Here is a 26,681-nt window from a genome sequence, read left to right as displayed (position 1 = left end):
AGGGCTTATTTTTCTTTCGGCAGATACACATAACTTGTATTAACTGTAGTTGCACTTTAGTAATATATTTATATTGCACTATATACAGGAGTCACTTCTGTCCCCTCTGTAGTGGAACATGGCAGCTGTTTAACCATGCATTACAACACTACACAAAAGTTTGGAACAGGAGCTCAGGAAGAATACCATAACAAGTTGAAGAGGAAAGGGATTTTTAAGCAGGCTGTAACTGGCCAAAGCCATAGGTTAATACCCCTAGTGAAAAATCCTATGGAATCTCCATTGTCCACAAATGGCCAGGAGTTCTGATTTACTTCTCTTCTGAAAGTAATGCGATTTCATTTTAAAAAATAGACCAGCAAGAATAATTAGTCTAAAATTTTTATTTTGGAAAGGTTGGTGAAGAGTATTGTGAAAGATGCCTTGCTTTTCCAGTCATGTGTGGGAAATCCCTCACCACCTCCAAACTGTCTAGAACCTAGCTCACTAATGAACTGTGTGTAGTTTAAAATTTTCAGAGTACTTCAGACAGTTCTTAACTCTTCTCTCTTTTCTTCCTGGCCACAACTTGTTTGTTTCCCTCATGAGAGGTGATCACATCTCAAGCATCTAGTACAGGGATTCTCAAGCTGGGGGTCGGGACCCCTGAGGGTGTCACGAGGTTATTACATGGGGGGGGGGGGGTCGCAAGCTGTCTGCTTCCACCCCAAACCCCACTTTGCCTCCAGCATTTATAATGGTGTTAAATATATAAAAAAAGTGTGTTTAATTTATACGAGGGGTTGCACTCAGTCACCAGGACAAAAGTTTGAGAGACACTGCACTAGTAAGTAGTTCAGGAAAGCTCTTCTCTCTTGGAGGGAGTGAGTACAGAAGTCTGACCTCAAGCTGCCTCAGGGAAATGGCTTTTGAAATATTAATCTAATGAAGTCTAACTGTATAGTTAACTGATATTACTGATTTTTGGATCTTAAACTGCTTAAAATCTTTAGGGGAAAAATAGCAACTCTATTCACTTTTTAACAGGGTTGGGAATTTTGGAATATTCAGTTTCCTTCTACCATATTTTTTCATTCCTTTCCCAATTTAACAAGATCTGATCATGCCAATAAAATACTGCTTCAGAAAAACCAGTGTTGCATCCAAGAGATTATCTAGGGAGTTTTGAGTATGGATGTCTTCATGGGAATCTTGGCAGAACTGAGATCTCTGTAAACTAACTTTCAATACAGAGTAGACCTCCTGAACTTGTATATACAGTAGGCTGCGTCATTTGAGCTTCTTGAGAGATAATTTTAGTAATTATAACCTTAACACATTGCACATTTATAACAATTTTTCTGAATTGCTATGTACACTTTACTGGTGTGGAAGTTTTTCTGCCTGGTTGGTTAAGAACTCTACCCTTGGTTTTAAAAGCAAAAATCACAAAGGGAAAGATCCTGTTTTGTTGGTACACGCTTTGAAAATGCAGTCCTTTCATCTTTTGTCCCTATCCTATTTTTGAGCAGCAGAGCAATCTTGAAATCTGCTGGTGATTCTACCAACAGAACTATGCTAGAAGGTACATGGTTGTGCTTTGCGATATAGAGGTACTGGCCTTTAGAGGTGACTTAAATTCTGACTCAGTCTTTCTAAAACATTTCCCCCTTCGTAAGCAAATCACTAAACGTCTGCTACACCTCTACCCCGATATAACGCTGTCCTCGGGAGCCAAAAAATCTTACCGCGTTCTAGATGAAACCGCATTATATTAAACTTGCTTTGATCCGCCAGAGTACGCAGCCCCGCCCCCCAGAGTGCTGCTTTACCACCTTCTATCCGAATTCGTGTAATATCAGGTCGCGTTATATCGGGGTAGAGGTGTATTTTTGTAAGAAATGGGTTTTGGGAACTGTTGCATTAATGCAGAATGGATTTTTCCTAGAGTTGTATTATATCTTTTACAAGCAAAAAAAGTGTAGAATTTTTTAATTTTTATTTTCTACTTCTGTTTCTTGACTGTGAATTTGATAGCCCAGCATAATACTCTCAAGTGCTCTGGGAAATATTGTTTCAACTTGTTTTATACTCTCCTGGTATTGGCTTTTATTGCTGCTAGTCTGAGAGTTATAAGAACTATCTTGTCAATATAATCTGTCCGTTCCTAATACACAAATACAAAGAGAGAGCAGAATAACCCTTGAATAGCCATGTTTAACAGAAGTTTCCAAAGCTCATGATATTACACTGTGGATGGGAGTGGTTTCACATGCTGTCACTAACAATAACTTACAAAGTGCTAGCAGACTGCTTGGGTGTTCTGAATGATCATACCATAGTTTAAGAATTGTTGAGTATGGCTTGATGCTGTGAGGTGCAAGGCCATTCAACTCCATTGGAGTGGTTGTGAGCACTTGGGGTTTGGCCTATTATTTTCTGGCAAATAAAACATTAAGGAGCTTAACTTTGCTTCCATAGTCCTTGGGAGTTTTGTCAGTGAGTTTAGAGGAAGACTCTGGGTAAGTGTCTTTCCCCCAGCTAGTCACCTCCAGACTTCTTTAGCCTTGAATTTTAGCAAGGCAAATTAAGAGTTCTTGATTGTCATTCTTCTAGGTGGGTTTATTCAGGATGCCACCTCCCCCCAAAAAAAAAAAAAAAATGGAGTTCCACAAACCTTATTGGAATGGTTTTAATTAGTAAATATTATCAGGAGCTCTCTTATGGTGAGGTTTATTTCTCATCCATGGTAAAGATGACAGAAATACTCAAAATGTGATGAACAAAACAATTAAATATAAATTAAACTGTAGCAATAGTGCCTCCCTGCATTAGATAAAAAGCAATTACATCATGATAAAGTAGTAGTTGTCCAAAGGTAAAACAGTGACATGTTCCAGAATTGTTACCTTTTTCTACAAGCTACTGAATCCTTTCAATTCAGGTATTTCCTGCCTTCAGTAAAAACTGTATAGGTGAAAGAAATTAAGTCTAGTCACTGTTTAACCCAAAATCCCAGCTGAGATGAAGATAATACTTGTTATTGTAAGGCCAATGGCTCTAATTTTTGAACTCTTACTCTCAGAAACAAAGTTCTTATGTTATCAGAATGTAACTTGTAAGCATACTGGTGGGCTTCTTCTGCGATGCATGCAGCTTATTCTGGAAATTGTCATTCCTGTCTAATAAGATTACATTTAAAATGGTACAGTAAAGTTTTCCATTATTAACCTAGTTTCAAATTCCAGTGGGCTGAAATCCTGACACTTTCTGGGGAAAAAACAAAAAAGAAAATCTCTCAAACTTCTACATATTTTTTAGCGGGTCGGGAGGTACTGGTGTTACCACATTGTATGTGACCAATTAGCTATTTCCTTATTGATGTTTAGGATGGTAATTTGAATTAATAGTAGGCAACTGGCTATTTTATTAAGGTGTCGTATATTGTGAAGATCTAGAATGCTAAACAGGTGTGAAATATTGTGGCCAAAGTTTTTCCAAACTTGAGCACCTAACCACATACCCTGATTTTTCATAGGCACGGAGGATCCGTAGCTGTCATTGACTTCATTGGGAATGGTGGGTGCTTTGGTGTCTGGGTGCCAAGACTACTTGCACCTGGTGGTCTCTTGGACTGTATCCCCCATAGGTTTCAGGCCTCTGGACCAGGGGTTCTTAACCTTTTTCTTTCTGAGTCTCCCCTCCCCCAACATGCTATTAAAAACTCCATAGCTAGACCACCTGCGCCACAACTGTTTTTCTGCATATAAAAGCCAGGGCTGGTGTTAGGGGACAGCAAGCAGGGCAATTGCCTGGGGCCCTATCCCACAGAGGACTCAGCCAAGCTAAGTTGCTCAGCCTCGGGTGGTGGGGTCCCAGGCTTCAGCCCTGCTTGGCAGGGCTTTGGCTGTCTGTCCTGGGCCGCAGTGACCCTCTGGCCATGCTTGGCGCCCCCACTAAAACCTGCGTTCCCCCAGGAGGCCTCAGACCTCTGGTTGAGAACTACTGCTTTATACATCACCTGACTCTTGTGATTCTCCTATTCTCCAACCACCCTTGAACTGCAGTCCCCTGGTATTAACCATGATTACTGCAGCAGGCACTGAAGATCTGCTCCGTCCAGGAGTGATGACAGTGGCATCCAGTGACCCAACTGTTTTCTTACAGCATTTATTTCGAACAAAAACGTTAGACTGTAAACAATAAACCAGTCTCTCTGCATGCCTGCTTTTTCCTAAGGCTTCCCATTCTTTGGATGTGGGGGAAGAGACAGCTCTTTGAGACTTCTACACAGCTTCTCTGTCCACCTGTCCCCCGACAATTGACCTCTCCTCTCCCAAAAAGGACTTTTTAACTGTTAAGTGTTCGTCATCATTGGGTTTCTAGCTTGGCAAAAGAAGGCTTGCATCTTCACGGGAGACACCATGTAGGATCTGCAGAGCTGATAGTTTCCCATATTGTCTTGTAATTGTTCTCAAGTTTCTGCTCGGAGGTTGCTTATCTGGATCCCTGTTTGTTTTTCTTACAGCTCCCTAATAAGCTAGATCAATACATTCGTCCAGAAAATATTGTTGTATATTGGGTTATAATTTCTCCTCACTGACCAGGTCACCTATAGTGTACATAAAATTCTTACATCTCCATATCCGATTACATAGCAATTCCACATCCATCACACTTGGCACTTGTGAACATCCGGCTGTTTAGTAAGTGCCTAATCTCAGGCGTTATTTTAGTTTACTTGCATAATCTTTAGCATGTGCTAAAGTCAAATCCCATTTATTTTGAAAAATGTTTCTGTAAGAAATTGAACTTCTTGCAGTTCTCCTTCTGAAAGACACCCCTAACCTGTACTTACTATGTGCACCTTTTTTTGTTGGAAGACTGTCTCCTGTTTTTTCTTAGTGCCTTAGCTTTTTTGGTTGCAAGTAATGTCTACTCTAAGTCCCTGGATTTTAACTATGGTGTACAGTGAGTTGATTTCATTACCAAACGTGCCTTTCACAATATTTGTCTGCTGGTGCTAAAAAGAGGTTCAGAATATCACATCTCATGTCTCAGAGGCATCTGTTCTCTTGAGTGTTAAAGGCTTATTTTTGTACATACAGTGTAAGTAAAAACACAGTATGGCTCTGCAGGGAGGTGAAAATTCTCTCAAGAACAAGAACCTTTAGTGAAGTGAAGTTACACCAGCACTGAAATTGAAATTAAAACAGTTTTCACTGTGCTTAAAGGAAGGTTTATGTAACTTAAAACCATTCTGTAAACAAATCATCGTAATACTGCATTCAAATATTAATTACCAGTGTTAGAGCTCTTTTTGAAACCCTTTTATCAAACAGGAATACTACGGAGCTTAGAAGGCTGCATTGTTAATTTGCCTCCATTGGGCCTCCTCCATATCAGGCAGATGGGGGTTGGAAGGAATCGGCCACTTACCACAGTAAATTTGAGGCTACTTCACAGCTAATTCTTCCCTTCACCCATTTTGTTCAATCCACTTACTCTTCAAAGTGGTAGAAACTGTTCAACATATCAAACAAGTTGTGGCAATAGAACCAACCTCAAAGAAAAATTTCAATAAGTTTACTCCATATCTTGGTTTCAGAATGTTCTGATGGCATCTGGACAATTTTAGACCTAAAGAGCTCTTTTTTAAAAAGTTAGGTTTCATCTTGAATTTTTTCTAAAGTCCTCGCTTTCTCTAGTTCCCAACAAGATTATCTCTTCAGTTGACTGTAGGGATGCATTCATTTCTCCTACTGTTGAGATCATGACCAATACATACTCTTCTCCCCTTTGCTTGTACAAGCCTCCCAAGTTGCAGCTTCTCCAAAAAATAAAATGTAGGCACTTCGGCCCCAATTCCTTATTGTGCTGAGATCCACAGTTCCATTAGAATGGTTACTTTAGCCACCACTGGCGGCGCAACGGGGCTAAGGTGGCTTCCTGCCCACTCACTCCACTTCCGGAAGTGGCCAGCATGTCCCTGCGGTCCTTGGGGGGGGGGAGGGGTGTATGCGCATCTCCGTATGCTGCCCCCACCCCGAGTGCCCACTCTGTCAACTGTGGCTAATGGGAGCTGCGGGGGTGGTGCCTGCGGGCAGCGGTGCGCAGGCGCCCCTCTGGCCCCCCCGCCTAAGAGCTGCTGCCAGAGGGGGGTGCGGGTGACTTTTGGGAGCCGCCTGAGGTAAGCACTGCACCACTCTCCCGCACCCCAACCCCCTTCCCTAGCCCGCACCCTAACTGCCTCTCAACCACCATCCCTCGCACTGTCTCCCAACCCCCTGCCCCAGCCCAGAACCTGCACCCAAGCGCCCTCCCAGAGTCTGTCCCCTGCACTCCTTCCTGCACCCCAACCCCCTGCCATAGCCCAGACCCTGCACCCAAACTCCCTCCCAGAGCCTTAGGCAGTGGGGTGTGTGTGGGGGGGGCAGGATACTTGGACCCGTTCTGGGCACCACCAAAATTATACAAACCTGCTGCCTCTGCCCTGTGTTTTTTGTCTCCCCAGCAGCCTACTGCAGGGCTTTTTCTGAGGGAAAGTTTTATTTCAAATTTCTGATAACCGTTGGGGCTCAGTGTCTCTAATTCCCAGTGGTGTTCCAGGACTGTGTTTTCCTTTTGGGGAGATTGCCCTCTCAGCTTTGTTTCTCCTTTTGAGGCATTTGAAGCAGCTGCTGTCCCTACAAGCTTCAAGGAAAGAGGTAGGCCAAGAGCCAGAGGTTGTCTCTGGCTTCACCCCCTTATCAGGTGTTTCATTGGAGCTGTTGCCGACACCAGGCAGGCAGGGTTGGAAAAACTGCCTCAAGGGGTAAGCCGCTTCATGAGATGAGTGATAATGGAAGGGGGGCAGCATGCCAGATGGAGGATTGTGCCTAAGTCCCTAGAGCCCAAATTACCAGCCACACTTTGGACTGCAGAGCTCAGGTGCCTCCTTCCCTATGCATGATCTTGGAACCTCATTCTGCTCCTTACTGAACTATCCAGGTGGAATCTCTGTGCTATCAAAGTAGACTTCCTGATCGTGATCTCCAGTCAGACAAGTTTTGAAATTAGGAGCTTTCTGAAATGAGACAACTAGTGTTGTGCTTTTAATTAAGACAAGCAGATCTCCCAGGTATCACAGCATTCATTCGCAACGTAAATTCAAGAAATATTCTTCCTTCTGATAAGCATCAAAGTCCACACCTTAGGGCCACTGACCATCTAAGGGAAGAGAAGTACGTTCTCCTGTACTGGGATCTGCTAGGTGTCTGTCAGTAAATAAATTTACCAAGAATCTGTCAGTCATCTAGTCTTCATCCAAAGCCATATTTTTGGTAGAAGTCTTCTCCATGCCTTAGTACCCAGATGAAAACAGAGGATATATAAAATACCTGATTTAGATGCCTGTATTTAAGGATAAACCTGCTTCCCACCTTGGAGGCACAGGGTGTGAAGATCCCATTTTTATTGATCTGTGGACCATAGAATAATGAAGAATAGGAACACTCCAAGTAATAAGGTTCTTGCCTAGGAGATACCAATCATCCCAAATAGAGATGAGAACTGATGTCCAGACACTTGGGTTTGTTTCAGTAGTGGGAATTTCACATGGTCTGCATTAGGAAAAATCATACTCTTTCCTCAAAGTATATTGAATACAATCTGTAATTTAGGAAAATAGAATGGAATTATCTTGGCTATGGAATCTGTCTCAACTGGAGGGAGCTTCAGTGGCAGGGTGGTCTTCTGCTGCCGGTGAGTGAGAGGTCTGGTTGTGCCCCAAGTTGCAAGCAGGCTGAAGTACCCATTGTACCGGATCTATGGTGCATATTTAAGTGACTGTGCATATTTAAGTAAACGTTTATATTTCATCTGCTGTAGCATGACAGATCCATGTCCTGCGTCCCATGCATACAAACTGCTTAACTTGAGCTGTATGTACCAGATATAACTAGAAGGACCGGACTCTTGTCCTTTCTACAAGTTTTGGGATCATCCAGTTATACTTCAAACTAGATTTAAACGTGATTAGGGGAAAAGTCTTGAAATACATATGTGAATCATACTACATAACTTATATGGCAAACTCGAATGCATTTTTCAATACTAGCAGTGGACAAATTCACTTTTAGTATAAGGGAACTGTACTGCTGGGCCTGTTTAAACATTCCATACTTAAATACACCATGTTCCTTTTTATCCGTGGTGCTGCACGCTTGGCTCATTTTAATACACTTCGTTTACATTAGCTCTGTGTGTGCATTGTCTGAAGCTCCGCTTTAGATTTGTCTCTTTCATTCTGAAATCTCTTCATGCCAGTGCATTCCCAATACTGACTTTGCTCCACTTGTTGGAGCGCATTCCATTTCCCTAGATTCTTGATTGTGACACAACTCCTCCTTCCACACATCAGGTCTGACAAGCCTCTTGTTGAAAGATACAACTCCCTTCGTTGCCTGTTCATGTTTTCCATTTTCTGTGTAGCTTCTGAAACTTCTTGCAAGAGTCTTGAGGCATTTTGACTCACCGAGTAATGTGACTGCAGTGGTACTGCTCACATGCTTAGTTAGGCACCTGCTTAAGTATCTTACTGGATTGGAGTCATAATGAGTAGATCCACTATAGTTTCTAAAACAACCCCCCCCCCCCCCCCAAACCAGAATACATTTAGATTTTTATAGTAAATGCTTGGCAAAAAGTATTGGCAGTTGCTATGAGATACTGTTTACAGATAACTCTGCTACCCATTTGAAGCTCCATTTAAGAGGATAAAATTGCTTGTGCAATAACCCTTGGCTACTAATTTTTTTTGTAGCATCTTTTAAAGTGATATTCTGAGAGTACTTCATAACAATTTGGGAAACTCCTTAATAGCTCGTCAGATTTTTTTTTTTTGTGAGAAACTGAGTTGCTGTTATTCAAAGTAAACTACTTTCCAGAATAGAAAATGAGAAGAAACGGTAGTGGGATTTAGTGAAATAACTTCCTGCATTTAGATTCCTCCCAACCAATAAATTCACTTCTTACCACATACTGTTAATGTTGGATATATTTCTAATTATCAGTATTTAAGATCCACTTCAAACTTCATATATACATTTTCATAAACTGATAAGTAGTGTACAAAATGGAAGCTCTAAATTCCAAGTGTATGAAATGTCAAAAGGATGAAGATTAAAGCCAAAACTAGCATGTGTCTACCTTTGACCATAGTAACTTCACTTATGACAACATCCACCGAGAATTCATAACTTTTTTATTGATATTGCAATTGAAGTTTGATCTTAACTGGCTGAAGAGTGGTGGTGGTTTGGTTTTTTTTTGTTTTGTTTTTTAAATAAACTGTTTTTACAAAATCTTATGAAGGGTTAAATTTTCAAAGCTGTCCTCCATATATTCCTTTTTCATCTGGACTCTTTAGTCCTGTTACTAGATCCTATATCTGGATATTGTTAGTAAGACTAATCCTAATTAAGCTCTATCTGTGATGGGTTGAAGCTTAAAAGTATTGTTCCAATTTGGTTCTTCCAGCAAGATTCAGAGCAATGAAACAAATTCTGGAAACTGCTGCCCAGAAGTTCAGGAATCTGATTTAGTGACCTACTTTTTGTTGTACACGTAGCATAGCTTAAGATACTTGGTGATCATGTAACTGTTGCATCGAGATTGTTCTAAATGATGCTTTTTAACCTTTTCATTTTTCAGTGGTGTAACAGTATATTTAATGATCCTTTAATTACTATCAGACTTTCTGAGGGGAAAATAGTGATTTTTAGTTTGTCTTCACAAGTGATTTTTCATGGTTAGACTTGGCAGAAGCACATGTTCTATGGGTAGCAAGCCCAGTCCTTGGGTGTAGTATGAGGATCTTGGTAAAGCAAAACTCTTATCTGTTCAGTGGCTGAAGATCTCTTGTTCTGATACGTGTTAATTATTGCCACATCAGACTGTAAATTTAATTGTTGTCTCTTATAGATTGGAGATGTCTTACACTGGGCTCCTCTCAAGCTAATTTGAAGTTCTAATTACTGTTGTCTCTTAACCAATTTCTAACAGAATTCTAACGAGATTATAACATCACAAGAGTGAATAGACTGAAAGCTCAACAGAAGAAAGGAGGCATATTTAAATCTTTGTTACTGTTTTTTCTTAACATCTAAATTTTGCTGCGTAATGAACCCTTGGGTGAAAAGACATCTTGACAATTCAGGTTTCAGACAATTTAGCGTTCCATCCCCTCAAGTAAGGTGTGAGAGCTCCCACTGTGCTTGTGAGATTTGCCCCCGCCCCAGGAATGTCTCCAGTGGAACCCTGGGAAGGCCAGACTTCATGTTCCTAATATTTCTAAGGTTTTAAAAAAAAAAAGCAATCTTCCAGGCTGCCTTTATACATGAGGGTTAAGGAAGGGGGGTGGGGGTGGGAAGGGCAGGTTTAAAAAAAAAAAAAAAGTCCTTTGGCAAGTTGCATTTAAAACTTGAGGTCAATTCCAAACCTGTCCATTAACAGAAATTAGGATTCCTCTCTCCTTCTGAAGTCCTGCCTCCAGAGTCCTAGCAGTATAGCAGTCCTGAGTGCGTCTTGCAGGAAGTTCCTACATCTCTCAAACTACTGTGTGATGGGGAAGTAAAGTGACAACAGGTTTCCTGTAATGCAGTTCACAGTTAAGGGATTCAGTTATGTTCAGTTGCGAATCTAAACTCAAATGAATTCTCCATCCAAGGATCATGTAAAGAAATGCAGTTCTGGCTTTCCAATACCGTCTATTTTTTTAACCTGGATTAGAAGAGATCATTGTATCTGGGCATGTGTGAGAGAATAGACTCGACCTGAGCTAGCTCGAGAGTTCTTTGTGAAGTGATATCCTGATGACAGGGGAGTCGGTTGCTTGGGGGTTTGATGCACACTATTGTCAGGTTAGGGACGGTGTGGGTGTGCGCGCTCACAGTACAAAACCCTAACTTGCTCCACAGGAGTTGTAAATCTTACCCCCTAAACTGACTGTTGTGTGACCATCTCGTGTGACTCAAGTGGGCTGGTATTAGTGGTGATCTTTTTAAAAATCACAGGGCTACAAAAGCTGGCACCTGTTTTGTTTTGAACCTGTTAGTGCTGAAATTCTCCAAGTTAGAGCCATAGTTCTGGAAGCTTAAAATCTTTTAAGTGCCTTTAACTCCGTATTGGCACTCTGACCAAAACGTCAGTTTGAACTTTTTAATAGGAACAGAAATGAAGTAGCACATCTAATTTAAGGTGCTACATTGCTGAGGAGATGGAATCCTCGCTATGCCAATACAGTTTGAGTATGTGGTTGCGGGGCAAGGAAAACAGTATAGGTTTCTAAACTATTAATTTATGGTGGATTAACACTACGCAATCCAAGTGAACTTTTTGTTCTTGTCTTTTTATTATGTGTTCGTAAAGCACCTAGCAAAACGGGGTCTTGGTCATGTCAGAGGGTTGCTGGTGCTACTACCCCTGGCTTGCAAGAAGGCAGCATTTTAATAATATAAGTAATAGACGGGTGGTAAATTTCACTTTTAAAAGCATAGGTGAGTTGACAGTATTCCAGACAATATGCCCTTCTGGATGGATGGTGTCTCTATGCAGTCAGACTTTGGAATGTCTTGAGATAGACATCTTTCATCTCTATTTAGCCTATGCCCTTTTCAGAACTATAGATGCTAACTTAATTAAGTGACTAGTGAACTTGAATTTTCTTCACCCACCATTTGACGTTCCTGTAGTACGTTCCTTACAGATATTACCAGTGGGATTTGTATGCTGTGCTACTAGAACTCTTAATGAACGTTGGGACTCTGAGATGTAGATCTCTCATGATTCCTTGGCAACTAGCCTTTGGATGTTTTTGTTGCATGTAGTTTCACTCTGCAGAAAGACTGGGTGAGGTGTTTGAAACAAAACAATAAATAGTAGATAATCAAAACTACTCTCTTCAGGACTTCAGTGGGGCACAGGGGTCTGCTTGTGCTGAGTGTATCATAGGATTGGCGCATAAGTCATGAGATTTACACAAATAGAATTACTTGCCTTATGTTTTTTTGGGCCTTTAGGGTACACTTGGGTCATGTTTTCCACTCTCTCCCTGTAAGAGTAAGGGCTAGTTCGTTTCTTAGCTATGGCTGGGAAGCACCTAATGAAAAAGGCCATGAGGCAGCAATTGGACCCAGACTCGGGCACTCCCCTGTACATTTGCCTGACTCAGCAAAGACAGTGCCTCCTGCCACAAGGTCCAAATCCGGAGCGGAGTCTACTCTTGGCCCGGGTCTTGTTGGGAGAGCAGGGAGCATTCTCATACGCATGAGGCTAAGTCTTCCTCCAAATCCACTTCGAGCAGGTCTGATCCAGCCCTGCCTAAACAAGCCCTAGCTCAGCTCAAGAGAATTTAGGATGTCCTAAGTCTGAGGCACGATACGAAAGCCCACAGTCTAGTGTTCCATTGACACTGGATCACAATCTTTTGATGCCTGTGCCTGTGGTACTTCCCAAGCACAAACCTGGGATCCGCTGGCACCAACGAAGATTGATTGATTGAGAACACTGATCATCCGCAGTTCTATCTTTGCCACAGCTGCTAAAAACACAGATTGTCTCTATTGCAGCTCCTGCGGTTCAGGCAGACAGGACTCTTCTCATGCTGGGAAGAACAGAGACCTACACTCCTGAGGTCATCTTCGCTCTTCCAGACCTGGAGTCTCCCACTCCTTTGGGTCCCTCCCTTTTGAGAGAGGTGGTTATTCCACCAGGGAGCCGTCCTTTGGAAGGAGTTTGTCTCCCATTCCATCTTCGGGTTGTGATTTTCTTCCAGTGGCACCCTTGGTAGCAGCATTGTAACTGGAGGTTCTTCGAGATTTGTTGTCTAATCCATCTATTCCACTGTCCGCCCTCCTTCCCCTCTGTGTCAGATCTTCTCTGATTCATGGTGGAGAAAGAACTGGAGAGGCAGTCGGTCTGATCTGCCATTTATCTCCTTGGTCAGAGGCCTGAGGTGAGCCAGGGCACAAGTGTGGACCAACGGATACCGCTTTCAAAATTCTCCAGCTCTGGGCACGTTGAGCACATGTGTACCCACAGTGGCATACAGATAGTGACCACACATCTCAAAGAACCTCCAGTTACTATAAGATAAGTACATTTCTCTTTTTGATGACAGTTCACACCCCAGAGCTCTTTTGTACTGAGACTCCTACTTTGAATGACATTTGAAAGGTTTTCTGTGCAACCATAATGCCTAGAAACATCAAAAAAATGAATGCTTATGTTCTGCAGAAACTGAATCTGGCCTGCAGACTAGCAGTTTGAAACCTCTAGTCTAGAGCTTTTGTATTTGAAAACTTACTACTGTACATCACTGATAACTGAGGTGTGGCACAGGAGCAGTGAGAGTAGCAGTTAACAAATTGGAAACGGAGAGACAGGCTGTGTCTCCTGGGGAACAAGGGAGTGATGGGGTGTAAAGTTCACTGTTTAAATAAGTGAAATTTGGAGATTATCAGAGTGGCAGGATTATCACTGATTTTGGAGGTTGTGAAATAGAGCATGGATCAAATTTGAAGTTGGAGCTGTGGGTTATTCATAATTCTGAATAGCTTGATCAAGTCTTCAACTCTTTCTTAAAATTCTGTACACCTTCTCAGAGTACAACCCTGCTTCATTTTAGTCTAATGTTGGCTAATAACTTGTGTTAACTGTGGGGAACTGGGAGAGAGGTGACACCCGTGAGCCTTGGTGGGAAGGATCATATTTCCTGAGTGGAATGGATGAATTAAGAAAAATGTATCTTATTTCTCATTCTAGGTAAATGCTTAGTAGGGCTTCTTGGACATCTTTCAAAAATAAAATTACACTTGAGACAATCTGCTCCCTAGCTCAGATCCTAGATGGTGTGAGAAATCTGTGCTTATGTCTAAGTCTTTAGTAGATGATTTAGTCCCTAAACTTATAAGACCTCCAATTAGGGACAAAGTGGGTGAGGTAATATCTTTTATTGGCCCCAACCACCTGGTCTCTCTAGTATCCTGGGACCGACATGGCTCCAACTACACTGCGTACAAACTCTCCAGTGTCTGACTTCTTGGCCCTCACTCTTAAGAAGAACTGTACTACTATAGAAAGGACCATAACCATAATTTAGTACAGCTTTGGTTTAATGGTGATCTTATTAGAGAGAGCACAAAATAGCTACCTCACTGTTATTGTAATGCAGAATGTGGCTTGGAGACACCTGTCTTATGGATCAAGGTCTACTGCGGTGGGAAGTAGCTAATAGTCTTTGTGGAAAGAGTGAAACCTTGATAAACTTTCAATCCATTTATCATTGCCTGTAGCTCCTATTTTGAGGCATCTGAAACAATAATGAAATAGAGCAAATAACACTATGTAGTGTGTTATGTCTACTGTTTGGCATTGCCATAGACTTGGTAATGAAGAAGGATGTTAGCAATGTGAGTAGATTGCAAATGCCTAGAAGGTCTAGACTTTGCCAATGAGGTTGAACTACAGAGCGTCACTGCCCTAAAGCTTCCAAGACAGATAACATGGCAAAAACAGTAGGCCAAACATGGCTCAAAATTAGGTGCACCAAAACAAACATCCTCAAAACGTAGATGTCAAGCATCATCATCATCACAGTAGAAGAGCAAAAACAAAAGTAAAGTAGAACAGTTCCTGGGCAGCATCATACTAACCAATGGAGACCTTAAGAAGGAAGCAACATTTAGACAGGAAAGGCATCCACAGCAGTTGCGTAACTCAACATCTGGAAATCAGAGATACTAGAAAAAAACTGAGAAATCAAAGATGTCAGAACAAAACTGAGCATTTTCAATTCAAACATAATCTCAGTGCTAACATACGACTGCGAGAGCTGGAGATCTACCAAAGCGTTGGACCAAAACTAGACTCCTTCAAAAATAAGTGCCTATGAAAGATCCTGGCCATTGGATGGAAAGACTTCATCACCAACGAAGCGATCAAAGAAATCGCCAACCTCTGGGTATAGGAAGGGAAGAACAGTAGATAAACTTTCGAGGATAGGGGAAAGTACAGTGTAAAATAAAGCTAAAGCTTGTCACCTAATTCATGAGACTCCTTCCCCTGGGATCTTTCATAAATCATCTTTTACTTCTGCAGTGGTGTGAAAGCGAATGTTGCTTTTTGGATAGGTACATTTGTAATCACCGAACTTATTTTATAAATTTGTCATGATTTGCATACAATACGTCTGGACTTCATGTGATTTGCTTTTTAAGTAATTTTCCAGATTTAAGTGCAGATTTTAAATCTATAATTAGATACAAAAATGCAATGTTCTTATGCAATGCAGTGAGTGTTCTTTAAAATGCCTTCAAATTCAATGTCTCCTTAATTACAGTCATATGGATTTATGGACATACACTGTACAGTACATGCTGACACCAGGAACAAGAGCTGGCCAGTCTGTCTATGAACAGTGTGCTGTGGTATGCAGTGTCGTGGTACTTAAAGAATTTAGTGAACCCTGTATGAAGTGCATGAAAGACATTTATCATTTCACTATGAAGGTATATTATGTCTGCAGAGTATTCAGTACAATGCAGAAAGTGAGTGCTTTCCAGACTTCAAGGCCACTGTTTTTCTTTAGTGATAGTGGGTACCTGACTTGGTTACATTGTTGGAAGTTGTTAATGACTTAAATCATAATGGATGTGCAGTGAAACACCCAGTGGGTTTCATCTTGCTCTAAGCTTGTTTGTCTATCTATAGACCTTTTTTCTAGATCAGAGGTTTTCTTTGCTAAGTCACAATAATTTGATGTCAGTTGGAAAGATACCTTATGGAATTCAATAGGGAAACTTTGCTTACTAGACTCGGAAGCCATAGACTCTTTCACAGCGAGGCACACCCTCTTATGTATGCATATTTCTGGGGCAATTAATCATTGAAGTCTGTGAAATGTTGGGATGTCCCAGATACATGGAAGTAGCACAGAAAGCGTTCCCCTATTGCGTGCACCTAATCACATCAGACAAGTTAAAGCAATTCAGAGAGAAATCCTAATGGAATTCATTCCTTTGAAATGGCCATAGTCAGGGTATATGTAACTACACCTCTACCTCGATATAATGCTGTCCTCAGGAGCCAAAAAATCTTACCACATTATAGGTGAAACTGCATTATATCGAACTTGCTTTGATCTGCCAGCCTTGCCCCCGCCCCCCGGAGCACTGCTTTACCGCGTTATATCCGAATTTGTGTTTTATCGGGATAGAAGTGTACTTGCTTTTCATCACTTGGGAAGGCTGATACTGAAATCAGTCTCCCCACCGAAATGTGTTCATTAATCAGACATGCTTGCTACCCTATCAGTAGAGCATGATTGCTGGGCTATTGGCAAGTATATATTGCATTAAAATGCACTGAAATGTTTTGGGGTTTAGGAAGTGAAAAGAACCTACACAGATTACACAAGCTTTCCAAACCAATTCGTAGTTATATACATTAATTTTTTTTTTCAATCTTAGTATCTTTTAAGTAATGACTTCAAACTGATTTTTCTTTAGCCTCCAGTGCCATCAAAGGTTAAAGTATCAGGGAATGCAAACCATATATTTGTGTGTTTTTTTTTTTTGTTTTTTTTTTTTTTTTTTGATTACAGTGCATCCATAATCTAAATAAAACTTAATTATTGAATTTAATGTCTATTGTAAGGAACTTTTTATAGGGTCGTGATTGAACAAACAATAGTGCAACTTCCTGAAATGAAAGCACATTAGTGTCACAGGAAAAATTGTTTGTTTGTTTGTTTGTAAGCATCACAACCTCATTGGTAAGATGATATTAACAGGAACCTGACAGCTAAGTACCTTGAAGAGTTAGGTGGAATGATAATTTACCTAAAATTCTAGATTTGAGTGCTGTAACAGATTTTTCCCTTAATCCTCTACTAAGAATGTAGGCTTACAAACTACTTAAGCATTGCAAATATACAACCAATGTGTCTGTACGTGCCTCAAATATAATGTTTCACGGTGTAAGTTAATGATTACAGGGATCAGGAAGGAATTCAATATGTGGCATTTCAAAGGTGCCAGGAGCATTATAGGTTTTTGCCTTCCTCTGAAGCATGTATGAAAGACTGTAAGTGCAAGGTATTACCGTTTGGTATTGAACACTACTGATGGCATAATAGACTGTCTAATTCAGTATGGCATTTCTTATTATTTTAGGGACAAATCCCTATTAAATTTTCAACTTAAAAGATCAGTAGCAATACTTTGTGGTTAGTTCACTGTACCTCTTCCTTCAAAAGATGTATATTGTAGCATCCTTGTTAATGCAAACTAAATTACTTGAATATTTTTGGTAATGCATGTTAGAACTGAAACTGTTTTTTCCTTGTTTTGTAGGACTCTGTTGCATTGAGACCAACAATCCAATTTCAAGGAAACCAAGGGGTAAGTTTGTGTATGGGTCTGGCTGGAAGGCTGTCCCATGGGTGTGAATTCCAACTGCTTTGACGTTAACCTATGTGAGATCTGTCCTGGGTTCAAAAATGAATTAGGTAAATTCATGGAGAATAGGTCCATCAATGACTATTGCATCCCGGACCATCCTGGCTAACTCCCATGTTCCTGGAGTCCTTCAGCCTCCAACTGCCTGAAGCTGGGACTGGACAACGGGATAGATCACTGAAAATTTCCCTGTTCTGGTTGCTGCCAGAAGACTGGATACTGGGCAAGATGGACCACTGGTCTGACCCAGTATGGCTGTTCTTATGCATGTATCAAAGTCTACCTTACTGGGTGATGGCGGGGGGGGGGTTGTTTGTTTTTTTTAAAGCACTGAGTTGTGCACACAGCGTTGTCCAAGTGAGAGCATTGGGTGTTTCTACACAGACTGCCTTTCCTTACAGTTTCTCACCATTGTTTATCACTGATAGCCATGGTGGGGCACATTAAAAAAAGCCTTGCTGCCAAGAAGAATGAGGAAATCAAAATACAAGTGATACTACTATGTGTGATAAGTGTAGCAATTCATGGAAGCCTTGCCTATGCCCTGGGGAAACACCTCACCCAACCTGGCAGTTCTGATGCTACATTTTGAGGTGTGAATCAGAATAATGCTGGTAGACTGAATTATTAGTGCGCTGTGATATTTGGCTTGACATAAAGTCAGTCCCAAGCAACTGTGCAGCTCCTATGTTGAGCACAGCCCAAAGTTCTGTTCAGGAGCCTTGGTTCCTTTATCACTTCTCTTCCTTTTGCTAAATTCATCAGATGTTTATGGAAGCATGAAACTGTCTTATTTAGTTACTGACAATGGAGGGGCTAAATTTCCATGATCTCAACTAAAAGTAACTCCACACTTTGATACATTTTAAAGCTGTCACTTGTAGATCTTTAAATACAAAAGGTGTTATTTTTAACATTGGGACTCTGAACTAGAAAAAAGAAAAATAATTCTTCCTCAATTCTGCTGCTCAGTTCTTGACGCACTCTTTGTATTGAAGCATTACATGAGTCTTAGAATTGACTCATTTTAATTATCATGTGTTGACATGCTTAGGCATAGGAAAGCGAGCTAAGAATTGACTAGCTGCCTTAATACTATATACCCTTCTTGATTTTGTTTAAATGATTTCCTTTAAAGGACAATTCTACTCTGAATGGCACTGTACGTTCCCTTACTGGGTATGTTTCTGCTGCAGTTAGACGCCAGCTCACTTGGGCTAAGGGGCTATTTAATTGTTGTGTGGACATTTGGGCTTGGGCTGAAACCTAGGCTCTAGGATCCTCCCGCCTCGCAGGATCCTAGAGCCTGGGCTCCAGCCCGAGGTCAAATGTCTACACTGCACTTAAACAGCCCTTAGCCCGAGTCCTGGGAGCCCAAGTCAGCTGTTTGTAATTGCCAGATAGATATTCCCACTAGATCTTAACTCCAGATCAAGTTTGGTCCATTTCCAGGATGACTTTTATTCCTAATCACTAGTAGCGCAGACTTACCCTGGAGTCTGAAACAAGTTCTGTTCTTTCTACAAACCAGGTTCAGCTTTGTGTGATCCCATTGTCTTGTTTGTGTGTTTGCACAGTTGTAACTGAACACTGAATATGGTCCCTGTTTTAAAACTTGGTTTTGAAAATTTTGACCTAAGTACCTGAACTTGAGCTCCTAAATTCATATTTAGTAACCTACATAAAAAATGGCCTTAGAGTGCTGAATATGTGCAGCTTTCAATGTAATTGATGAGTTGAAGTAAATTGTCATTCTGAGTTTACATCGGTGTGAGAGAATTTGGCCCTAAATAAAGATAATGAACACATGGAGCCCAAGTTGTGGGCAAAAGCTGTTTTGAACAATTTCTTCTCTAAATAGAATTAGTTACAGAAACAACAATGGCTACAGAATCAACAGTGCCTATTTAATCAGTGATTACCAAGATGGTTCTAAATACTCTGGTTTGAACACTTATTTTTGTAACCAAGTTTCTATCAAAGAAGGTAGTTTAGGTTGAAATGCAGTCCCAGCATTTAATTGAACGAAAGTTTATATATAGCCGGCAAAACGTGCAGTTTTTTCCCCCAGGTGCACACATAACAGCTCAGTAGCATTGTGCTGAAAGTATTTGGAAAAGAAAACAAATATGAGTATAATATGTAGCCCAAAGGAGAGTGTTGTGGTTGGCACAGAATGGGACTGTAAATTTGAAGTCAGATTTTTAAATGGCTTATGTAAAGGCAATTTCTTATCCCTTTGTTTAAAGGGCCCACTTTATGCCCTCAGATATAATTTGCCTGTTAAAGCTGCTTTCCCTTGTTAAGATGAGAACTTTGTCAAATGTATGTTTGGCTCCTTCACAACCCTGTTTAACCTTAACTTTCATGAGCCCCAAAAGTATACAGATCTCTTCCTGGATTTTGTAATAGGGTTTGTACCTACGTCCAAGGCATTTTCATTTTAAATTTCACACTGAATCGTTGGCTGCAGCGTTGGCCAGCGGGTTCTGGAAGCCTTCCCTGCTGCTGCCAGCTCATCCCAATGGGATGCTGATCTCTAACCCGAGGGAGTCTTTGGGATGCTGGATTGCGATGGAATTCTCTGGCTGTCAACTTGTAGTAGTCTTAAACCTCATGTTGTTGTGATGACATGATTTACCTCTCCAGTGTGGCTGAATATACAGCGAGACCAGTCTCTCCTGACCACTCAGTGAACTGATAGGGATTGGTTGTGTAGTGGAAATGACAGGTCTTTTCATAAAAATTCAAATAAATTCAGTGTTGATAAATGTGAAATACATGTTGGAGAGAATATTTAGAACTCACACACCTTCTAGATGTATTTAACTGGATGCACGCAGGAAAAGTGGGGCATTATTGTGGTCCGCTCAATAAAGACCTTTGTTCAACATGCAGCAGAAGTCAAAGCAAACAAAATGTTAACATGCATAGGGAATAGGTGTGAGAACAACACACACAATGCTATAATGCCTCCTAAAAATAGTTTGGCCTCACATGGAATGTTCAGTCCTGATCACTCGATCTGAAAAAAAGATGTAGCTGATTTAGAGGGGGGTAGGGAAATGGGCAACAGGAATGAATTGGTGGCATGGAAAATTGCTGTCCTATGCAAATTGAAAAAACTGGGGACTACTTCCTCTAGAGGAGATAAGAGAACACATTTTAAAAATACACAAAATAAATGGTATAGAGACAGGAAATCAGGAGCGCTGTTCTCTGGTTTAAGTTGATGTGGACCCTATTGTAAGTGTGCATGTGCCACATGCATGTGCGATTGGATTTTTTAAGTAACTGTCCGTCCAGGCCATGCATGCACCTTATGTCCCCTTGTACTCCTGTATCCGGGCATAAAAGGTGGGGAGGCCAAGACCTTCCCTCCATTCCCTTTTACTACTTGTGGCAGCAAGATGGAACCTAGTGAGTGTCCAACTTGCTGGTTCTTAGCTTTGGCTACATTTATTTAAACACTTCATAACAATGTCCAGAACTCTTCTGAGTCTGACATGCCACTGCTGTAACAGTATCAGTCCATCTGGAGTGAATGTTCAGCCAGACACGGATGCAGGCCTTCTCAACATGGCGGATTTGAAACCTGTGGGCTTCAAGCACTACCTATCTTGTGACGGGCTCATTCCACTGAAAGAGGAACACAGCAGGTGCCTCTTCTGCTTAGGAGAGTCCCATGTACTGAGCAGTTGTGCTTGCCAGTCACCTGCAGTGGTATCCACATGGACATGTACTTGAAGAAAGAATGGGCACTTACCCTACAATGACCGTGGTTCTTCGAGATGTTGTTGTCAGTGTGGATCCCACAACTCGCCCTCTATCCCCACTTTTCAAAGTCCTCAACAACATTGGCTTCGAATTATAGGGGAAGTGAGGGAAGGTTGTGGCTCCCCCCATTATGCCTTTGTATAAGCACCTGCAGTGGAATCCATACTGACTACCACCTCTTGAAGAACCAGAGATACTGTAAGGTACCTCTCTCTAATACAAGACCAAGGGGACCTTCAGTGAAATTAAGTGTCAAATTCAAAACCAATAAATACTTCCACACAACATAACTAACCTGTGAGGCTCATTTCCACAGGATATCACCGTCCAAGAGCTTATCAGGATTCAAAAAAGGATTATTGGTAAGAAGAATAAATATTTAGAGTTCTTATGGCTGCTAATAATAATTAAAAAAAGGAAGGGATATAAACCCTCATGTGTCAGAGCATCAGTCAAGCTTTAATTATTGGGGGTCAGCAGGAAACTTTCCCTGGGGCGAGCTATCCCGTAGCTGTCTGAAAAGTTTCTTACAGCTTCTTCTGAAGTATGTGGGACTCCCCTTTGTTGATGGAATACTCTACCATGTGACCACTGGTCTGTTCCCGAATGGCAATTACTACATTCCTAGTAGAGGTGGAACAGATTTATACTCAAATTTGGGGATATCCGGGGCAGTTTCCAAGAGAGATCTTAGCTTATAAGCAGGGATCTTGTGTCTCTGTTTCCCTGTCTTGGAAAATGAAGTAGAGCAAAATTACAGAGTCTGTTTCTTGGAAGCAAAGTTTTACCTTCTGACTCGCCATCACACAGGATTGCAGCTGAAATGAGAGTTTAATTCAAACGCTGTGCTCAGCTCCCTGTTTCTTTTGTGATTCTGCAGCCATGGAATTTGCTGCAGAATCCACCCCTCACCAAAGAAGTGTGCAGCAGAATCTATGCTGTCATTTTGTAAATATTACACTTCTAGCCCTTATGTGGTTGCGAAGAAAATCTTCCAAATGTAGCATTAAATAGGTGTTAACAAACTCTAGTAATCCCTTCCCTGCGTAGGTGCTCTCCTTTCAGTGCCTTGTAGTTTCGCAATCCCATTAGCTCTCCAGCCCACCAACAAAACAGGGAAAGCAAGATACAATAGCTTTGGTAAGGTTTCAAACAAAAGTAAGTTTGAATAACTTATATAATAATATAATAATAATATATAATAATAAAATAAATAACCAAGCCCCTTCTTGGTTTTGGGTGCTGGAGGCATGTAGAGAAGGCGCCACTTTCAGGCTTTCTTTATAGATCATGGAATTTTTTTGAAAAATTCCATGTGAGGCAGACACTCAGCATGGAAAATTCATGCCCCAAAAGTTAAAGATCGGCAATTGTAAGCAATTGAAAACAAGGCCTTATAATGGGATGTGTTGGGCAGCCTTACTTCAGCAGTGCCGCCCGCCCTGCCTTCAATGAAGAAGCCAGCAAGGTGCACAAACTTCCCCCTTGGCAGGTCATCTTTTAAGGATCTAAATATGATTTTCACTGTAGAGCTTTATAATAAGAGTTAGAAGAAGTTTCCCTTTCTAGCTGTTTACATTATCTTCCTCCTCCAAGGATGTAATTTAACAGTGGGAAAATTCATCTGAACAACTTCAAAATACAGCCCCTGTCCTCCCTCTCGCGTCCCTTTATTTAGTGAAGTTGATATTGCAGAGTTACCAATATCACTGGGGGCCAGCATTCTTAAAGCTAGTGCGTTTTTGGCCTAATTTAAATAAAACATACTTTAAAAAAATATTGATAATTAGAACAGATTAAAGTATACTAATTTTTTTCTCCTTATTGAATTTTTTGGCCACTAATTTAAAGCTTCACAGAATCATTTTTAATGGCAACAGCTGTCATTCACCTATGTTGAATGAAAAGGGAATTAAGCAGTGTGATTACCTCTAACATGGCCATTTAATGAGTGAAACAGAGACCTGCACAGTTTGAGCTGCACTGAGGCATTGTGGGTGGAAAGAGGCTGTTCGTAGCCCAGAGTTGACCTCTGATTGCCTTGTTGTCAACTGTGTAATTAATTGCACTGCCAAGTAAAGGCCAAAGGTAGAGCTTTGAAGGGAGATGAGAACTAGCTCAATGGGGGCAGATAGAAGGAGCTTTGTCTTTTTTTCTTGTCTTTGCTGGGTAGGACAAGAAGCTGGCAGTTATGTAACCATCTGCTTTTAAATGTAGTATTCATATACGTTGGGATAGAGCCTCACTTTAAGGAATTAGTAGTTTAGCTTTAAACAATTTCTGGTAAATTCTCTAATTCAAGCGGAACAAAGAAGAGCTAAGATCAGTAATTAACAAGTCCTCACATCCAAATGATCACATGAATACTTTTTTTGGTCTATTATTTTTGGAACAAACTTATTTCTTCCCCGCATTCTTCCTTTATCCTCTTGCGCCCCCCCCCCAGTCCCCCTGTTTGCTGTCGTTGTATGTTACCTCAGAATGTATGTTGCTATGGAGATGATTTTTATATCATAACTTTTAAGGGTCACAAGTTCTGTATCTGGGACATATTTCAAAGAGAGACTATCATTTAAAGATGCAGTTTCCAGCAGCACATGTTTTTAAAGGCTGAGGCATTTTTTCCCTGTATGCCTCCATCCTGCAGAGAAGAAAATGCTGCAAATTATGTAGAAATCTTTTGGTGGGGATGGGAGGGAGCAGGGGGAATGAGAGGGTGAGAAACATTTTAAGACAAATGCATCTTCCTTTACATTGGCATTAATTCTCTAGACATGCTCTCCATGCCATTTTAGTCTTCATTACCCATTTTAAAATAAGCCATATGTCCACGTTCTTTCATTAGCATGTAATGTTTGCAGAAAGTACCTCAGACCACTGTCTCTCAGCTGTCCATTCATCCCCTGGAAACACCTTTCGTCTTGATTATTATTCCATAATTAAAATGATATTAAGGTTGGGAGGCATAAAAAGTTGAGGTTAAGAGCGAGGCATGGCAGTGTTCTTCATTGTCTAGGGAGTGCAAAGCTGAAAGGGAGGCTGTCGGCTGTTGGCTCAAAATGTGACTGACCACTTTCAATTATTAATTTGTGATCAGGAGGAAAGATCTTCCAAATATGACCACTGTCTCAGGTAGATTACATTTGGGTCCTGAAAGCTTTGACAGGTCGTCTTAATCACATGTTGGAAATTATCCTTGCTCTTGTGAAATGTGTATCTTCAAATGAGCCATGGTTTTGTTAACTACGTTCTCAGTGTTACCATGTAATGTTTTTATAACTTTCGGCCTTCTCAGAATGTCTGTAATAAAAATAGGTCTTCATTGCTGAAGTGTTACTCTGCCTTAAAGCAGGTACACAAAGGTTCTGGATCCATCGCTGAAATAAGCTGCCTTGTTATGGTCCTCATTAAGCCCCCTCAAGAGGCTGATGTTGAAGGAACTTAGTTTGTTACATTTGTGTAAATATTTTTCATCATCAACATGATTTACTTTATTGTTAATATTTCATAAAATATTCGCTTTTCACTCTTTCCGTGAGACAGTTCTAAATTGGAAGTCAAAAGCTTCAACATCATAGCGTTCTCAAGGGTGGCAGTTCTTGCAGTGCAAATTATTGTGAAATGTACAAGAGTTGCTAAAGATGGTTTCTATTTCAGTAAAAGGATGTACTGAGTGGGGGGTGGGGTTAGTGTTGGGTCAGATTTGCAGGTGATGAATGGAAAGAGAGCAAGGAGAGAAACAGTTAAACTAGTTAAAATTAATTTTAAAATCTGAAGTTTCCTTATGATACCTTTGTGCAGCTTTATCTTAATATTTTCACAAGGTATTTTTAAAAACCCAAAATGTGAGACTAACAACTTAATTGGAAACGTGCCATTTTTTTCCACTTCTTGGCACGGACTTGCATTGGCAGTAATGTTCTAAGTGAAACTTGCATTCATCTGTGTAGCGTTTTGTTTCCAATGATTTCTTGTAATAGAGAACAAAAGTCACATCTGTAAATGGGCTATTTTTAAATACCAGTGGTTACATGGTAGAGTGATTACTGAACACCAGCATTGGGGCTCTTTTGAAGACTATTTATGTGGATTAGGTGGCTGGAGGACCTGCTGCTTCAGCTAAAAATAATTCCTAGATAACTGTCAATTTGCATTAAATCTACTTTTCAGTACTGAAACAAGCAAATTTTAACGTAAATGTTAATTGCGGGTCTTGGTCACCTCAGTCTCAATTGTGTCCCTGGAGGACGCTGGCTTTGTAACTATTAGAGAAATTCTACAGAAGTGCTAGGTTTGAGACTTTAGTAGCAATCATTGTCTAGTTATAGCCAAGTGTCAAATTTGTAGTAGCTCATTAATTTCTGATCTGGTTTCTTCTTAGTATTGGACAAAACACTTGAAAATGTACTATAAGGAACAGTTCTACATTGATAGAGAGAGAAAAGGCCCACTAGATCATCTTGTCTATGTTTGATGCATGCTGGTGTACCTAGTGGCATAAAAGGGAACATTAACTGTGTAAAAAAAAAAAAAATTAATAGAGGACACTTAACATTTTAAATCTTCAAACCTCCCCTCATCTCACTTGTCAGAGGCCAGAATTATACCCATTTTACAGATGAGGAAACTGATGGGTTGAAACCCCTGGTCACCCATTATGTGTTTGATAGCCGAGAAGTTCCCAGCACTCAGCCCATTGCACTTACTTTAGGGGAAGAGTTGGTTTTATATCTTGGTAGAGCACTGGTAGCTGGAATTCTACCCAATCAAGTCCAGTGAATTTACATTAAAGTAGTGAATTCCTGGATTGGATAACTTGGTCATGTTTCACATTTGCAAACTGTGTGAAGTGACCTTTGATGTTTACCTGCTCTTCTGGAAATGAGGAAAACCACTTCTAGGAACTAGGGGCAGGCGGGCTTTGTCAATGTAGAAATTATACTTGTGTAGGGGAGGAGCTCTAGGGGCGCTCATCTGGCCAAGCCCTGCTCCCTGAAGCATTTCTTGCCAGAACAGTAGTAAGACATAATAAGCATTGTGTTCCTAGGCTGTTAGAGCACTCTGTTACAGTACGTGGAGGCCAAAACTAAGTGCCTCTGAGCACCCAGAAAGCCATATAGATCCTACTAAGTGGAGTTTATATTATTCAGCAGATGGCTACCAGTTGGACCCATGGCTTTGCTGGACGTGGTAGACATGGATGTGAAATATATGCATGTCTGGTGATACAAGATACAACTAGTAATTCACTTAGGGCTTGTCTGCAAGGTGAATTAGTGCACAGGAAGCCAGGGTGTACAGGCACATTGCACCAGCTGGCCATGGACTAACTCACCATATGAACACTGCTCCAGCAAGTCCCCCAGTGTTCACGTGGCAAGTTGGTGTACTGTCAGTTCACACTCTGGCTAGCCTTTGTACTAACTC

General features: G+C 40.9%; 1 protein-coding gene across 1 annotated transcript in view; it reads left to right on the top strand.

Moving 5' to 3' along the window:
- ELL (elongation factor for RNA polymerase II) overlaps positions 1–26,681 on the top strand; it is a 79,213-nt gene that overhangs the window by 18,621 nt on the left and 33,911 nt on the right. Inside the window, exon 2 of the mRNA XM_034755156.1 lies at positions 17,373–17,420. Within this exon, the coding sequence (XP_034611047.1) occupies positions 17,373–17,420 (48 nt within the window). The remainder of the gene's footprint in view (positions 1–17,372; positions 17,421–26,681) is intronic.

This window comes from Trachemys scripta, chromosome 22, assembly GCF_013100865.1.
Source record: "Trachemys scripta elegans isolate TJP31775 chromosome 22, CAS_Tse_1.0, whole genome shotgun sequence".
Classification (NCBI taxonomy): domain Eukaryota; kingdom Metazoa; phylum Chordata; order Testudines; family Emydidae; genus Trachemys; species Trachemys scripta.
The sequence above is the reverse complement of the archived record's forward strand: the minus strand, read 5'-3'. Positions and strand labels throughout refer to the sequence as shown.